At 44.8% G+C, this 16,815-nt stretch overlaps 4 protein-coding genes across 4 annotated transcripts; 2 read left to right on the top strand and 2 right to left on the bottom strand.

The window, feature by feature from the left end:
- Window positions 1-74: 74 nt before the first annotated feature.
- On the top strand, window positions 75-3,332 carry EMWEY_00043340 (hypothetical protein; the record flags this gene model as incomplete). Its single annotated transcript, XM_013482835.1, has 1 exon — window positions 75-3,332. The coding sequence occupies one exon, from the start codon at window positions 75-77 to the stop codon at window positions 3,330-3,332; it is 3,258 nt and encodes a 1,085-aa protein (XP_013338289.1).
- Window positions 3,333-4,751: 1,419 nt separating this feature from the next.
- Window positions 4,752-7,480, bottom strand: EMWEY_00043330 (RIO1 family domain-containing protein, putative; the record flags this gene model as incomplete). Its single annotated transcript, XM_013482834.1, has 3 exons — window positions 4,752-5,883; window positions 6,076-6,582; window positions 6,813-7,480. 3 exons carry the CDS (start codon window positions 7,478-7,480, stop codon window positions 4,752-4,754), a joined length of 2,307 nt encoding a protein of 768 aa, XP_013338288.1.
- A 611-nt stretch (window positions 7,481-8,091) lies between these two features.
- Window positions 8,092-9,818, top strand: EMWEY_00043320 (hypothetical protein, conserved; the record flags this gene model as incomplete). The annotated part of the gene is made up of 4 exons (XM_013482833.1): window positions 8,092-8,810; window positions 9,031-9,151; window positions 9,356-9,476; window positions 9,724-9,818. The coding sequence occupies 4 exons, from the start codon at window positions 8,092-8,094 to the stop codon at window positions 9,816-9,818; spliced, it is 1,056 nt and encodes a 351-aa protein (XP_013338287.1).
- Window positions 9,819-10,768: 950 nt separating this feature from the next.
- EMWEY_00043310 (hypothetical protein, conserved) lies at window positions 10,769-11,990 on the bottom strand (the record flags this gene model as incomplete). The annotated part of the gene is made up of 4 exons (XM_013482832.1): window positions 10,769-10,908; window positions 11,043-11,094; window positions 11,279-11,340; window positions 11,549-11,990. 4 exons carry the CDS (start codon window positions 11,988-11,990, stop codon window positions 10,769-10,771), a joined length of 696 nt encoding a protein of 231 aa, XP_013338286.1.
- Between the last annotated feature and the right edge of the window lie 4,825 nt (window positions 11,991-16,815).

The following is a 16,815-nucleotide window of genomic DNA, read 5'->3' as shown; positions in this document are numbered from 1 at the left end:
CCGGTGAAGGCGTTACATATGATGATGAGGAATGGGTACCAGAGTTCAGTGCAGGATCAGGAGAGAAGGTACCGATGATATGGTTAGGACCTGGCAAAACATCTGTACCTCCTCCGGAGGTTCAACAGGCTATGGCTGCTGCTAAGGAATCTTCTTCTTCCGGTGAAGGCGTTACATATGATGATGAGGAATGGGTACCAGAGTTCAGTGCAGGATCAGGAGAGAAGGTACCGATGATATGGTTAGGACCTGGCAAAACATCTGTACCTCCTCCGGAGGTTCAACAGGCTATGGCTGCTGCTAAGGAATCTTCTTCTACCGGTGAAGGCGTTACATATGATGATGAGGAATGGGTACCAGAGTTCAGTGCAGGATCAGGAGAGAAGGTACCGATGATATGGTTAGGACCTGGCAAAACATCTGTACCTCCTCCGGAGGTTCAACAGGCTTTGGCTGCTGCTAAGGAATCTTCTTCTTCCGGTGAAGGCGTTATATATGAAGGCCAGGAGTGGGTACCAGAGTTCAGTGCAGGATCAGGAGAGAAGGTACCGATGATATGGTTAGGACCTGGCAAAACATCTGTACCTCCTCCGGAGGTTCAACAGGCTATGGCTGCTGCTGGGGAGTCCGTGTCGGCACCTGCTCAGCAAAGTGATACTGCAAGTACTTCTAGTTCTCCGAGAAGAAGGGGAAGAAAAAGGGGAAAGCGATCATCGAAGAAGGGTTCTAGATCCCCTCCCATGCAGCAGTCAGCGTCAGCAGAAGGAGGAGCAGCGGCAGCAGAAGGATCTGCTGCTGGGGAACCGGCTTCATCCCTGCCGGACGCACCCCCTTTCCCCCCCTTTATATATGACGGCCAGGAATGGGTACCAGAGTTCAGTGCAGGATCAGGACAGAAGGTACCGATGATATGGTTAGGACCTGGTAAAACACCTGTACCTCCTCCGGAAGTTCAAGCTGCTTTGGCTGCTGGGGCTAGAGCTAGAAGAGGAAGAATGGATAAAAAGTCTGGTGGGTCGTTTCCCTCACGGCGATCTGCTGCACTTGCTGCTGCTGTTGCGGCTGCTGCTGCTCGTCAAGCGACATCAGCTCCGGATCTAGGTGCCAGAGATCTGTTTCCTCCTTGGGCGGACCAAGAACCACAGAATCCTTTTGCTGCTCTTGAGGTCCCTTATCAAGCATCAGTAAAGGGTAATGCAAATATAAGGGAAGGAGGTTTCCCTACTCTTCCTATAGGAACTGTTACTCTACCTGAGACACCTCCATCAACAACAGATGAGGACGAAGGAGGACAAAGTCCTGGTTCTGCGAATATTCCCCCATCAACGCATGCGGAGGTTAAGCCTAAAGGTCCTTATCATCCACCATTCCCTAGGAGACGCAGAGCACAGAGGGGGGACAAAAATAAGACGGCTAGTGCAGCAGCAGCACCTGCTGGTGCACCTGCTGCTGCTGGTGCAGCTCCTGCTGCTTCTGATGCTCCTGCTTCTTCTGCCGCTCCTTCTCCTCCTCCTCCACCTGCTCCTCCTGCTCCTGCTCCTGCTCCTGCTCCTGTTGCCCCTTCCGCTCCTGCTGTTCCTTCTCCTGCTCCAGAATCATCTGGTGGTGCTGCTCCGCTGCCTCCTATTGATACACTCACTGGCGTTCGTGTAGGACGTGCCGCGTCTGATCCTGATACTGGTTCCCTTGCATCACCACCATCATATGCAGCAACTATGGGAGCTGCTTCAGCTGCTGTGTCTCGTCGTGCTGGTGGTGCTGGAGGCCGTCATGCAGCCGAGTGGGTTGTTCCAGGAGCTGGAGGGCAACCTCGATCTCTTGGGTTCTCCGATCCTCCTCCCCCTTATCCAGGAAGCTTACCTGAATCCGAAGGTTTCTATCCCATAGATCCTGCTGCTCCTGGTGCTTCTGCTCCTGCTGCTTCTGCTGCAGCACCTGTTGCAGCTCCTGTTGCAACTGTTCCTGGTGCTGCAGCTCCTGCTGCAGCAGGCGTTTCGAGTGTGTCGAGATCTGCGACCCACATTCCTGTTCATCGTTCAGTCTTTCAAAAACCAACACCATTACCAGGACCTCCTGTTGGGTTATCTGGAAGCACAGTAAGGCCCTCCCCCCCTAAGGATTCGATGGCTCGTTTTCTTGCTCCTTGGATAAAAATATCGCACTCTTCTTCTTCCTCCTCTTCCGCTGGTGATGATGATGATAGAAACAGTGCAACAAGTTTACCTCTTCTTTATCCTCCTAGGGCTTCTTTGCCTGGTTATAAACCTGCTGAACAAGTGGGAATGTTCTTCCCACCCAATGTGGATATCAGCAAAGCTCTTGGTGCTCCTGCTGCTGCTGCTGGTGCTTCTGCTTCTGCTCCTGCTTCTGATGTACCACCCGGAGGAGGGAAACCGGCACCTTTGCCAAGACGGAAGGTCTTCCCACTGAAGATATCTGCTGGTGCTGGTAAAGGAGCCACAGGGGGAGCAGCAGCACCAGCAGCAGCGGCTGATGTTGCTGCTGGTGCTGCTGCAACACGTGGAGGGGAGGAGCAAGCATCTACGTCTTCTGGGCAGGGAACGCAAGGGAGATCTCCACGAAAGAGATCTAGAGACCAGGCAGGTGGACACTTTACTGGTGGTACGATCCCCGATCCTTTTGCTTCTGCTGTTCCTGCTCTTCCTGCTGCTATTAAACATCCCCAGTCTTCTTCTTCAAGAATACCAAGAATGGCGCCTTATCAGGGATCCACCACAGTACTTGCTGCTGCTCAAGGACTCTCGCAGTCTAGGGAAGGTGCCCCCCCTCTTCCTACACGTCCACCTGTTGGTCCTGCTGCACCTGCTGCACCGGCGGCACCTGCGGCACCTGCTGCACGTGCTGCACCTGCGGCTCCTGCAGCTGCCGGTGTACCCCCGGCATCTGCGGCATCTGCGGCCCCTGCAGCTGCTGGGGCACCTGGAGTATCTAAGGGACCTGGGTTTTTCATGTTACCTGCAACCGTTACGGTACCTACTGCACCTGGTGCACCTGCAGCACCATTACCGCGTCGAGAACCGAATTATGCTTATCTTACTAGATCGACTATGAGGAATCTTCATCAGCAGGCCTCTGGTATGATTGACATTAGTACAGATCCTTTAAGTGTTTGGAAAGACCGCGGATTGACAGCACCGATGGTTTATGTGGAGAAGCTGAAGAGGAAACATGACGTAGAGAAAAATCTTAAAGAACAAGTTAAGGATGTACTTCATGCCAATGCTGGTATACAAGAGAATTCAATGGAGTGGACCTGGAGCGACGATGAAGTGTTTTGGCCGGATGATGATGGTGACTATGAATGGGATTAATCTTATTTATGTTTAAGGATAGATGTGCTTGCTCTTCCCGTGAAGGAGGATATATCTTTTGCCCCCCTTCGTTAGGGAACAACTTGAATAATGGCGGTATTTTCCTTGACGTTTCATTAGGATCGACGGCAGAACAACGACGACATGTTAAGGGAATTATATACGGAAAATTAGATCGAAATGTGATGTATTCATCCTCCTTTTTTACCATCTCCACACTTCTACACTGTAAAGACTTGGCAGTTGCGGCCGACGATCTGCAAATGCAGGAATGCAGATTAATTCATGAACAAAAACGGGCTAATAACTGCCGAAAAGAAGGAAAAACATGAATCAAGTCTTCAAACCTCCGCTTACCAGGATATTTCTTGCAGTTTTGAATGAAAAAGATCAATTCTTGGCTATGCCGCACACACACATACACCACCAGGTGTCTAGCCTCCTCTGTTTGGTCTTGCGGGGCTTTCGTTCTTTTCGTTCTTAATTTCATAGAATATTCAGAGTATTTTGCACTAAAACTGCGGACAGATTTTCTTTTTCTTCGCCTCTTCTTTTTACTTTGCACGATTATTATTGCCTTAGCAGCTGTCCGGATGCGTATGCATTCGAAAGAACGAAGAAAAAACTCGCAGTTAATCGTTTTTTCGCATTCGTGCATTAATGTAGCTCGTTATATTGCATTGACTCTATTCAGGGTACCTCCTAACTTGCCGTTAAGGTGTACACACAAATATAGCTTTCCTACCAGGCAGGCACATTCTTTGTTCGCTGTACACATACAGTGAGACGAAGGCAGTAATTCCGTAAAGCAGCAAACACCACTCTTTAATGCTCTTGTATTTCAAACAGATAGGCAAGAATAGCCCCTTATACCTCAAGCAGCACAAGAAGGAAGGAAGGTATATCCGTGTTTTGTGCCTAAGACAGGGAGTTTAAGGGTTTCTTTCTTCTTCCTATTTCGCAATAATTAATGACTGCAGCATCATTTTCCTTCCCTTTAGCAGCACTCATATACATGTAGGCCCGGCTGACTGTACACTTGAGAGCAGAGCATTGAACACAACAGTGGCACCAAGGCCTAAAGGCAGACGGAAGTTGCAAGGCGTACTTATCATTAATGAGGGGTACATACACCTGAATATAAATAAAACGACGGTTTATAGAGTTAAATAATTGCCTTTCAACACTTCCATTTATATAAGTAGTCGTAAACTCCTTATAGCAGGGCAGCAAATATAACGCCGAGCTATTAGGGGAGTCCGTTGAAAAATGTTCTCTTCTTATCTTTAACGGGGCTGCAGCGGCGCATGCATGCATGCTTGCAACTTCGCATGCATGCATGCATGCATGCAACGATGTGCGCATAAAAAGATGCATGCATGCAACGATATATGCATGCATGCATGCATGCACGTATATTTATCTGTTGGCTGCTTTTTTTCTGTATTTTTTCTTAAGATGTTTAGGTATTTTATGCAATCTTCTTTCTTTATTCATTTCTTTTACTTTTTTCTTCCATTCTTTACGAGATATTCCTTCAGGTATTTTCCCTGTAAACTTTACATTTAATTCATCATCTTCTTCTTCTTTCCCTTTTCTTCTCCTCCTATTTCTTCTTCTCTCCTTATTTGTATCACCCTCGGGTTCGCTACTGTCGGATTCTTCCCCACTGCTGCTGCTGCTGCTGTCGCTGTCACTGCTGCCGCTTCCGCTGCCGCTGCTGCTGCCGCTGCCGCTGCTGCTGCCAGCACGAGTAGGGGGATTATGTACAAGATCATGAAGATGCAACAACTCTTTATCATAAGGTAATGCTGTTCCTTTAGCATATCTATCTAACGCAGCTAAATCAGATACATCATGTAAACTTGAAGGAATCCAACTCTGTAAGAAAACTGCATCCTCTACCTGCTGCTGCTCTAATAATGAAGATGTGCTTCTACTGCTGCTGCTGCTGCGGCTACGGCTGCTGCTACGGCTGCTGCTACGGCGGCTGCTGCTACCTGCATTTAGCTCTTTGTCGCTTTCTTCTGCTGCTGCGTTTCTTTCTTCTCCACTATTAGTAAGAGATAATAAATACTCAGCCAATGCCTCCTGCATGCATACATCCGTGCTGGTACCTTCTACCCCAAACTGCTGTTGCTGCTGTTCCTGTTGCTGCTGTTGCTGCTTCTGCTCCTGCTGCTGCTGCAGCTTCTGGTGATGTAGGGCTTTAAGTTCTTCAGGTAATTCTGCTCGTACAATAAACTCAAAGAGTTGTCTAACAGAGAGAATAGGAAAAGAAGAATAAAAAGGAGAAGATTTATTTATTATAGGAGGGAAATTATCCCATTGATCTCTTGTTTCCTTACAATCCTTAGCACATATACATGACTCATTATCATCCCTACTACTACATCCTCCTCTTTTGCTGCTGCTGTTGCTGCTGTTGTTGTTGCTGTTGCTGCTGATGTTGCTGCTGCTATTAATACTTCTATAGAAGAAATGGGTAATATTCTTACAATCTCTCTTAAGGAAATCAAGAGCCTGAGGATGCGCCTTCTCTACTGCCTGACTAACATCAATCATATATAAATATTTTTTATAATATAATAAATTATAATCACTAAAATCTCCATGGACAGAACGACAACGATGAAAGAGTGTACGCAGCAGCAGCACCATCTGTACGTACAGCAGACGAAATCCTGCTGCTGTCTGTGCAGAAGCACAACCCCAATGACAATTCTTGCAGCTGCAGCAGCACCGTATATTTGCTGCTGCAGCAAATGCACGAGATATACTTAATAAATCTTTAAGACGAGGAGCAGCAGAATAAGATAATCGCGAAGGATCAAACGGAAAAGAAAAAGTACCTGTACACCATAACTCTTCTTGAGGATTGTTTGCTGCTGCTGCTGCTCTTGCTGCAGCAGCAGCATCATCATCTGTTCCTTCTTCTGATGTATCTGTATCTGTATCTGTCTCTGTCTCTGCAGGAGCATCTGTTGTGTCTGCTTCCCGCTTCAGAGAAGCATTCGATCCCTCCGTACCACCACCAACATCACCGCTGCTGCTGCTGCTGTTATTGCTGCTGTTGCTGTTGCTGCTGCTGCTGCCTTTGTAGGTGGCACTGCCTATGAATTGCATAAGCAGCACATTGCTTTTGCATGCAACAGGAATAGGGCATGCAATTCCTGCTGCTGCAAAGCGCATTAAATTTCGGAACTCCTTTGATGCCCACACCGCCACCATCTTACGAGGATTACGATTCCTGCAGCAGCAACAGCAGCAACAGCAGCAACAGCAGCAGGAAGAACACACACAGAATAAACAAGAGGAATACAACACACAGGCGTATGGAAAAGCACAACAAACACTTGCATGTGTCTTCAACACTTAATAGCAACAGACGCAACAACAACAGCAGCAGTAACAACAACAGCAGAAGCAGCAACAACAGGAACAACAGCAGCAACAACAGCAGCAGCAGCAGCAGCATACCGTGAGTAGCTATGTTCGAATCTGAAGTCTCCTTGAACATATCTGCTACGATCTTTAAAAGATAAAATAGAAGTCCTATACACCTTAAGTGCAAAGGGTACCAAACTCTCCTTAGCTGTCTGCTGCTGCTGCTGCTGCTGCTGCTGCTGCTGTCCCTCCTTCTCCTCTCCTTCCTGCTGCTGCTGTTGTTCCCTTTCTCCAAGAGCAAAGTATACATTAGCTTCTTTACCGCAGCTAATAGCCCCGAAGACTTTACGTACTGATGCTGCTCTACTAATAGATTTTATATAACGGAGTGTACGTCCATCTAGTACTTGTTCTACTGTATAACGGGTATCACGAGTTAAACCCAGGCCCCCCTTTTTCTCCCTTCTTCTTTGGGACCTCCCCTCCCCTCCTACACCACCAGCAGGTGATACGGGGGCTCCAGATGGCACGGAAGACGAAGAAGGTGCTGCAGGGGACCCGGAGGGCACAGGGGCCCCAGAAGGTTCAGGGGCCCCAGGAGATCCGGAAGCAGCAGATGGCGAGGCGGGCCTCTGAGGTAGAGGGGCCCCAGAGGCTACGCAGTCCCCAGAATGTGGGGTAGGCCCAGAAGGTTGGGGGCCCCCAGAAGGTATGGGGGCCCCTGAGAGGGAGAGGTGGCCATCGGCCTCAGTGCGGGTCATATCGGGGGTGTACAGACAGCTATCTTAAAGGAAAACAAGAAGGAGAAGAGAAATATAAATTAAAAACTACAAAAATATTTTAAATATAGATAATAAATGCAAAACTAAATTCAATGCAACGACAGATCACCGCAGCAGCCTGTCGATGCTGCATGCAGAGGGGGGCCCCCCGCCCCACAGTAGCAGGGGCCCCTGGGCGCTGTAAACGACACCATTAAACCTCCTGCAGTGTTTTCTTTTCCCTTTGTCTCCTTATTTACATAATTAAAAAAAGGGAAGGGGAAGTAACAAAGGTAGGGGCCCCGAACTCCCCTAACTTCGGTGGGGCGTCGGCAGCAGCAGTAGCAGTGGCAGTTGCAGCTGTAGCAGCAGAAGTGGCAGCTGCAGCAACAAAAACAAGAACAGCTGCTACAGTACTAACTCCAGCAGCACAATAAACCGGAGAAGGAGCAACAGTAGCAGCAGCAATAACAGCAATGGCCGTGGCAGCAGCACCGTCCACAGCAGTAAAGAGGGAGGGGCCCCAGGAGGGGGCCCCTGCCTGCTGCAGCAGCAGCAATCAAGCGGATGACCTTGTTGCTTCTGCATGGCACTGGCAGCATCGGCTGAGTATGCTGCTGAATCTGATCCCTTACGAGGCACCCCAGGAGCAGCAACAGGAACAGCATCAGCAGCAGCAGCAGCAGCAGCAGCGGCACAGTAGAGGACAGATCCGTAGATCCAAGCAAACAGTTCGATACAATTTAGCGTCCTTGCTGCCATCAACAGCATTAGAAGATGCAGCAGCAGCAAAAGAGGAGCGGCAGCGAAAGCTGCTGCTGCATAAGCAGCAGCAAAAGCAGGGCAAGAAGAAAGGGAACCAGCAGCAGCAGCAGCAACAACAACAACAACAACAGCAGCAACAGCAGCAACCTGGCATGTCCGCAACAAGAGAAGAACTGCTGCGGCGGCTGCATGCAAAAATTGAAGCAATGAGGCAGCAATCAGGCGCAAAGAAAAACAAAGCAGCAGCAGGAAATAAATCAGAGCAGCAGCAGAAGCAGAAGCAGCAGCAGCAGCAGCAGCAGCTTAAGCGGAAGCGTCAAGAGTCTGATCAAAAGCAGCAGCAGCAGCAACAGAAGCAGCAAGAATCAAAGAAGGCGAAGGTGCAGACCTCTTCATCTGCTGCTGCAGGATCAACAGGAGCAGCACCAGGAGCAGCAGCAGCAGCAGCAGCAGCAGCAAATGACGAATTTGCATTTTCTGTGTTAGATAAAGGAGATAAAATACCCAAGGCATTAAAACATGGCAAAAAAGGAGATAAACAAAGACGTCTACAACAGGCACTCAAGTAAGGGTTTAGGGTTTAGGGTTTAGGGTTTAGGGTTTAGAATAGACAAATCACTAGCAGCAATCTCCATACATTTCTGTTGTGGGTGCAAAAACAGTAGTAGCAGCAACAGCTGCTGCTGGTGGTCCAGCTGCTGCTGCTGCTGCTGCTGCAGTATTTATGGTTGCTGTTTCGTTTGTTCATGCATTTGCTGCTGCTGTTGTTGTTCCTGCTGCTGCAGGGATATAGAAGAACGTAAGCAGCGGATAGCAGCAGCAGAAGCAGAAGGAAGAGGAAGAGAAGCAGCATTAGAAGCAGCAGCAGAAACTGCCCTTAAAAGAATCAGTGGACAAAAAGTCTTAGTAAGCTCTAAACCCTAAACCCTAAACCCTAAACCCTAGACGCTAAACCCTAAACCCTAATTGGTGTTAAGAAATTGATAGACTTTTCTTTTCTTTCTTAGCAGCATATTATCCTTATCTATTCCTGTTTCTCTTTTGTTTCTGCTTCTGCTTCTGCTGCTGCTGTTGCTGCTGTTGCTGCTGCTCCTGATGCTGCTGCTGCAGGAGGATGTTCGTACTATAAAGAAAGCGCAGCAGCAGATGCAGCAGAAGAAAGCTTTATCTAGAGATTCATGGGCAGGAGGGACTTATGTTAATATAAAAAAGAAAAAAAAACAAATAGAAAGTAATACGCCTGCTGCTGCTGCTGCTGCTGCTGCTGCTGCTGCTGTTGCTGCATGTACACTACTGTCTGCTGCTACTGCTGCTGCTGCTGCAGGAGCAGCAGGTTTCTTTGTTTTCTTACTCGTTTATTTGTGTTATTATCCTTTTCTCTTCCTCTGTCTCTCCTTATCTGTCTCTATATGTTTATTTGTTTATTTATTTATATTTATTTTTTATGTATTGTTTTTGCTGCTGCTTCTTTGCTGCAGAAGAGAAGGCAAGACAGCAAAGGAAAGAAGAAAGAAAACAGCAGCAGCAGCAGCAGCAGCAGCAGAAGCAGCAGAAGGGCAACGATTCCGATTAAGTGCAGCAAGCCATTTTGCAGCAGACAACTACATACCACTGCAGCAGCAGCAACAGCAGCAGCAGCAATAGAAGCTGCAGCAGCTGCTGCTGTTGCTGCACTCTAAACCCTGAAACAAACCCTAGAGAGGCAAACCCTCGATTAGGGTTTAGGGTTTGGTTGTCTCTAATAGATATGTTGCGGTGTATCTGCAGCTAATTTGTTTTATTCTTTCTCCTTTTTTCTTTCTTTTCTTCTTTTTTCTTCCTATTAATTAACTTATTTTATTTTATTTATTATTTATCCGTTATTCTTTATTCGTGAGGGTTTAGGGTTTACTATTTAGGGTTTATTCCTTATTTTTACTCTTTGTATACAATACTAATATAAAAAAATAGCGTATTTATTATTTAACTAATTAATAATATACTAATAAATAAATAAATAATAAATAAAGAATAATAAATATAAATAATAAATAAACAAAGGACCTATCTAAACAAGCTTACAAAAAAAGGAGCAAAAAAACAGCAAAGTTGCTGCTGACCGTTTGCGTATATGGCAATTTTCGGGTGTATGGGCAGCTGCTGCAGCAGCTGCGGCTACTGCTGCAGCAGCAGCAGCAGCAGCATATGCTATTAAATTGTATTCAAATATAATTAATGTATAATAAAGAATACAATTAAATAATTAAAAAGTAAAGGCTGCTGCTGTATATATAATAAATAATAAACAAATATATATATTATATATATAAATAGCTGCCTATACACCGCAGAATCACCATTTTTCTTTTCCTGTTTCCTTGACTCTTTTTTTCTTTTCTTTGTTTATCCTCCCAACACTGCCGTTATTTATTTATAATTACCCCTTTCCCTATCACATAATTATCCTATTTTAGGGTTTATGATGTTTTTAGGGTTTAGGGTTTTTTCTAGGGTTTAGGGTTTAGGGTTTAGGGTTTATAAACCCTAAACCCTCGGTACACCATAAGGGTATGCGGTGTATGGATATGCCTGTCCATACATATTCGTAGCTTCGCCATTTATTGCAGAAAATTCTGCATTGACGTAAGGAAGACGATGCATCTTAAATCCTTCACTCTCCTCCCCTGCAGCAGCAGCAGCAGCAGCAACAGCAGCAGCAGCAGCAGCAGCAGAAACAATAATCACACGAAACATGAAGGTATACGCACTCAACAGGAGCAGCAGCAGCAGAAGCAGGTGCAGCAGCAGCAGCACGCACCAATACGCAAGAAATAGAGAAAGACCATTCCCCCTCCCCCAAACCCTAAACCCTAAAAAAACCCTAAACCCTAAACCCTAAACCCTAAACCCTTGTGACGTACAATCATATCCGACGGGTTGTGGTTTAAAATTAGGGTTTGGTGTCCATTGAGGAAGGAAGGTAGGAGGGAAGATAGTTAATTCAGGACCTAGATAAGGGTCTCTTGTTGAGGGTTTAGGGTTTTCTTTATTTACTACATAACGGCATAAATAAGGACGATAACCTGGTAAACTTGTATGAAATGGATGAGGTATATCTGTACATAAAACCCTAAACCCTAAACCCTAAACCCTAAACCCTAAACCCTAAACCCTAAACCCTAAACCCTAAACCCTTTTTATTTTTTTACCCCTGTTTATAAACACACATAGTAATAAACCCTAGAAAAGTAACCTGGACACAAACAAAATAAAACCTGTACAACAACAAACCCTAAACCCTAAACCCTAAAAACTAAACCCTACTTTTTTCATCATAAGGTTGTACAGAAGGGTCTGTGAGCTCCTCTTCTCCCCAAGTGCGAATCTCTGCTCGGCTTTGGAAGAAATTGCTGGGCAGCAGCAAGCTGTTGGTGCTGCTCTGCTGCCTATAAGCAAGGAATTGACCACTGGTCATGCTGACCATCTTAGGGGAATTCATTGATTGTATTTTGCTGCTGCTGCTGCTCCTGCTGCTGCTGTTGATGGTTGTTGCGAGCTTCGCCTCGCTAAAACGAGCGCTAAGAGAGGACTTGGGGGGCTTCGTTGGCTCTGCTGCTGGGGAAGGTGCAGCAGGAGATTCTGATGCTGCAGGTGCTGCAGTTGATGGTGCAGGCTCTGCTGCTGCAGCAGGTGCAGCAGCAGCAGCAGCAGCAGGAGTGGGGTTGCTTGCCTTCCTTGAGGCGGGAGAAGATTTTGTATCGGACATCGCAGCAACAAGGAGAACCTCCTGAAGGAAACAAACAAATAAATAAAACAAATTCTTTAGCAACAACAGTGCAGCAAAAAGCAGCAAAAGCAGCAGCAGCAGCAGCAGCAAAGCAGACCAGCTGTTGCTGCTGCTGCTGCTGGTGTCGTTGACGGTCGATCGAGACTGGGAGCCTGCTGCTGCTGCTGCTGTTAGGGCATAAATGCTATGCTTAAATAGATCTAATTGAGTATTTTGAGTTAAAAGAATACAATTAAATAATTAAAAAAAGAATTCTTTGTTTACAACTCACAAAAAAGGGAAAAGAAGCTGCGGTGTATGTACGGTGCTAGCGAGGCGGCGGCGCCAACGAGGCGGCTGCAGTAAGGAAGAAATGTAAACGTGGCAGGAAAAGGAAGAAAAAATAAGGAAAAAAGAAAACTTGAAGGGGAATATTAATAAAATGTGCAAAACAAACAAATAAACAAAGGAAAAACAAAGAATCATGGTAAGTCGCATACCCTTGACGACTAGCGATGCTGCGCGGGCAGCATCGCTGCTGCCGCCGCTAGGTCTTCTTTTTCCTTTTGGGTAGATATCATGAATTAAATGGTTATTTTAAATTCTGTTCAAAATATTAGATTAAAAATAATATTTTCTTTATTTTTACCTCCTTTTTAAGCTATTTAAACCCTTTTTTTACTACAGATCGGGGGGTGTGGGCTCCCTTGCTGTGGGCCCCGCTATGCTGGCCGACGGCGGCGGCTGCTCTTGCTGCAGATAAGGAAGATTGAGGTGTATGTACACCTGAAATGTAGGGAATTAAATATCTTCTTAATCTTTTTTATGTTTTATCTTTAATTTTAATAGGCGAAAACCCCTCAGCAGCAGCTGCTGCTGCTCTTTTTTATGCGGCAAGAACAGCAGCCGATGCGCGCTGTATACAAATATGGCTTTCTAGTGTATGTACACCCGCCAGCAGCAGCAGCAGCAGCAGCAGCAGCAGTAGCTTGTCTAATAAAGATGCATTTACCAGTGTTCTTCTTACGATACCATTTATTTAACTTGTTTGCTTGTTTTGTTTCTAATATTTGTCCCTTATTTCTCCCGCCTAAGGTTTAGGGTTTAGGGTTTAGGGTTTAGGGTTTAGGCATCAGCTTCTCTCCCTCCCTCTTTCCCCATTATTTTTTCTTCTTTTTTTTTGTTTTTAATTTGCATGCATGCATATTATTTAAAATGTTTGATTTAAGTAAAGGAATAGATGCATTAATACATTTGCCGACAGATTTTTCTTTTTTATTTCTTCTTATTTGTACTCTTTTTTGGGTGTACGTACACCAGAAATTATCCCTAAAACTCCCTTTCTTCTTTCTTACTAAAGAAGCATGGAAAAATCATCAATATAAAATAAATCTTTATCTGCAGCAAAAAAAGAAACAAAAACAGCAGCAGCAGCAGCAGAAGCAGCAGAAGCAGAAGGACAAGCAGGAGGAGGAGGAGGAGCAGCAGCAAGAGCAGGAAGAGCAGGAGGAGACAGAATGCAGCGGGGATTCATCTTCAGGGTTGCGCAGGTTGAAGAAAGATGCAGCAGCAACTGCTGCTGCTGCTGCTGCAGCAGATGCAGCAAACAAACCAGCAGCAGCAGCAGCAACAGCAGCAGAACCAACACCTAAAGAGTTAAGGGTTTATTATGTTAATGCTCGTGCTAATGCAACAGCAATGCTGCATGCATTAATAGTAATTCCTGCTGCTGCTGCAGTAATAGCAGCAACAATGGAGAAAGCAAGGATAGAAACAGCAGCAGCAGCAGCAACAGCAGCAGGACCAGCAGCAGCAGCAGCAGCAGCAGCCACACAGACACAAACAATTCTACAAACAATTAAATTTTATGTGTGGGATTGGGCAGAGACAAATGCCTTCTATCATCATCAGAGCTTCCTTCTTGATATGTTAGGTAAACCCTAAACCCTAGCTAAACCCTAAACCCTAGCTAAACCCTAAACCCTAAACCCTAAACTCTTGTTGGTAGCCACCCCTTCCCAGCAGCAGAATATATCTCGAATTTCCCTGTAAAGACGAAAAGACCCTTACTCACCTCTTAAACCTTTAGGGTTTAGGGTTTAGGGTTTAGGGTTTAGCTAGGGTTTAGGGTTTGTTCGTGCAGCATATATAATGGGTGGATATTTTCTATGGGATATAATAGAGTGTATAAAGAATAAAGATATTCATTCTTTTGCTTTCTTATTGCATGCATTATTATCTTTTTATGCTATGATTTCTTATCTTATTAATCCTATAGGAAAAATGACAGGTATACAACAAACCCTAAACCCTAGCTAAACCCAAAACCCTAAACCCTAAACCCTAAAACACTAAAGTGGTAGATGATCATTATACTGGCGTATTTTCTGTATCTCTCTTTCTATTTAGTACATTAAATTAAATTAAATTATTAATTTATTTTATTTATATGAATTAACTAATTAATATAATTAATTAATTAGTTAATTTATTTATTTATTTATTTATTTTTGTTTTGTTTTTTTTTTTTTTTTTTTTTTTTTTTTTTTTTTTTTTTTTTTTTTTTTTTTTTTTTTTTTAGGTATATCTGCAGCATTATGTTTGAGCGAATTGTCAACACCGTTTGTTCATCTTCGTTGGTTTTTTATGCAGAATATATTTTCTTGTTTTTTTTCTTCTTCTTCTTCTTTTTCTTCTTTTTCTCCTTCTTGTTGTTGTGTATATTATTTTAATTTATTTAATTATATAGCAGCAATAACATTTATATTATATAGATTAATATTTATCCCTTTCTTTATATTACCTCATTTATTAATTGAATTTATTTATAATAATAGCTGTATATACACCGCAAATATACCTTTTATTAGACGTTTTTCTTTTTTTTCTTCTTTTCTTCTTTGGCTATTTCTTAATTCTTATTGGGCATTTCTTTTCCTTAAATCTTCTCTTAAAAAAAGGAATACTAGTAAATAAATAAATAAATTAATATATTTATTTATTTATTTATTTATTTATTTATTTTGTTTATTGGATTTAATATAAACCCTTTTTTAGGGTTTATTTACTTCTTCCTTACCTATCTATATATTACATATAGCTAACCCTAAAGGGTTCTGAGGGTTTAGGGTTTAGGGTTTATGCTAGGAGTATCCAGGCATAAACCCTAAACCCTCGATGGTGAGGGAGAAGAACTATGGTTTGCTATCTAGGGTTTAGGGTTTATAGCTTGTAGCTTTCTTGCTATAATAAGCAAACCCTAAACCCTAACCAGCTGTCTTATCCGTATGGATAGGATAAGGGTTTGAGGTGTACGTACACCTCAATTCCCCTCCGCTTTAATTAACAAAAATTTGGCGAACTTTTTGTCTACTTTAGTCTTGTTTTTCTTGTCCGTACCTGCGGTCTAGGGTTTAGGGTTTAGGGTTTAGGGTTTAGGGTTTACGAATGGCTGGCTGTACACAGTAGTGGAGGGCAGTAAAGTTTTCATAGTCAAGGGTTTAGTAATTAGGGTTTAGGGTTTGCACAGGTATTACGCTCTAGGGTTTGATCCAGTCAAGGGTTTAGGGTTTAGGGTTGCTCTTAGCTGGCCAGCTAGCCAGTGGCTATGGCGGCCAGCCCTGTTGCGACGCAGCTAGCCAGCTAGCTAGCTAGCCAGCTTATTGTCGTAGCTCGCCACAGCCAGCAAGCTACACCGCCAGCTATCCAGCTAGCTAGCTGTCATTGGTGTCATTGGCTGCCTGCTGAGTGTATTGAGTTAGCTAGCTAGCTAGCTTAGTCTCGTGGCTAGCCAAGGGAGTACAAAAGACAAACCCTCGGGGAGGTTTCTCCCGTCCCTGGAAGAAGAGGAACCCCAATAACCCTAAACCCTAAACCCTAAACCCTTCTTGCTGGAGGGAAGATATACGCGTAGCCAATAGGTTAGATAGTTAGTGATTAGCGACCTCCTTAGGATTACTAGCGGATAAACTTTTTTAAATCTAGGGTTTAGGGTTTTTAGAATTTTTAGGGTTTAGGGTTTAGGGTTTAGGGTTTAGGGTTTGGAAGGAGCTGCCTCGATGGCGGCCGTGGGGCCCCCCTAGGCTTTGTGGCTGCCGACAGTATTGTTAGATAAAAAGAATAAAAATAAAAATAAATTTTTATTTACTTTTTTATTTACTTTTATTTATTTTTATTTATTTTATTTATTAATATATATTTTGCATGCAGCAGTTGCTGCACAGACACCCCAGCAAACAGGAAACACAACACCAACCACCATCGGCAGCAGCAACAAGAGCAGCAGCAACAGCAGCAGCAGCAGCAACAGCAGCAAACCAGCAAGGCAACAACAGGAGTCACACAGAAGCAGCAACAGCAGCAGCAACAACGATGACAGCAGGGCAGCAGCGGCGCCGGCAACACTGAAGTAGCAACCAGAGAGCAGCAGCAGCAGCAGCAGCACAACAACAGCTGCTGCTGCAGCAGCAGCTTACCAGCTGCTGCTGCTGCTGCTGATTGACTATCAAGACTGCAGCAAAATGAGGGGGGCTGCCTCGATGTTGGACCCTGGGGGCTGCCGCAGCCCCCGTACGCCAGTAGCAGCAGCAACAAGAACAGCAGCAGCAACAGCAGCAGCAGCACCAGCAGCAGCAGCAGCAACTGCAGCAACTCCTGCAGCAGACGCGAGTATGGACCTGTATGTACACTTGAGAGGAAAATGCATCGAGGCGAGGGCATTTAAAGACCCGAGATGTGAGCTGGCTGCTGCTGTTGCTGCTGTTGCTGCTGTTGCTGCTGCAGCTGTTGCTGCTGCAGCTGTTGCTGCTGCAGCTGTTGCTGCTGG

The sequence above is a fragment of the Eimeria maxima genome, genomic scaffold (assembly GCF_000499605.1).
Source record: "Eimeria maxima Weybridge genomic scaffold, Emw_scaff796, whole genome shotgun sequence".
NCBI lineage: Eukaryota > Apicomplexa > Conoidasida > Eucoccidiorida > Eimeriidae > Eimeria > Eimeria maxima.
Note: the sequence above shows the minus strand (reverse complement) of the source record. Positions and strands in the feature narration are given on the sequence as shown.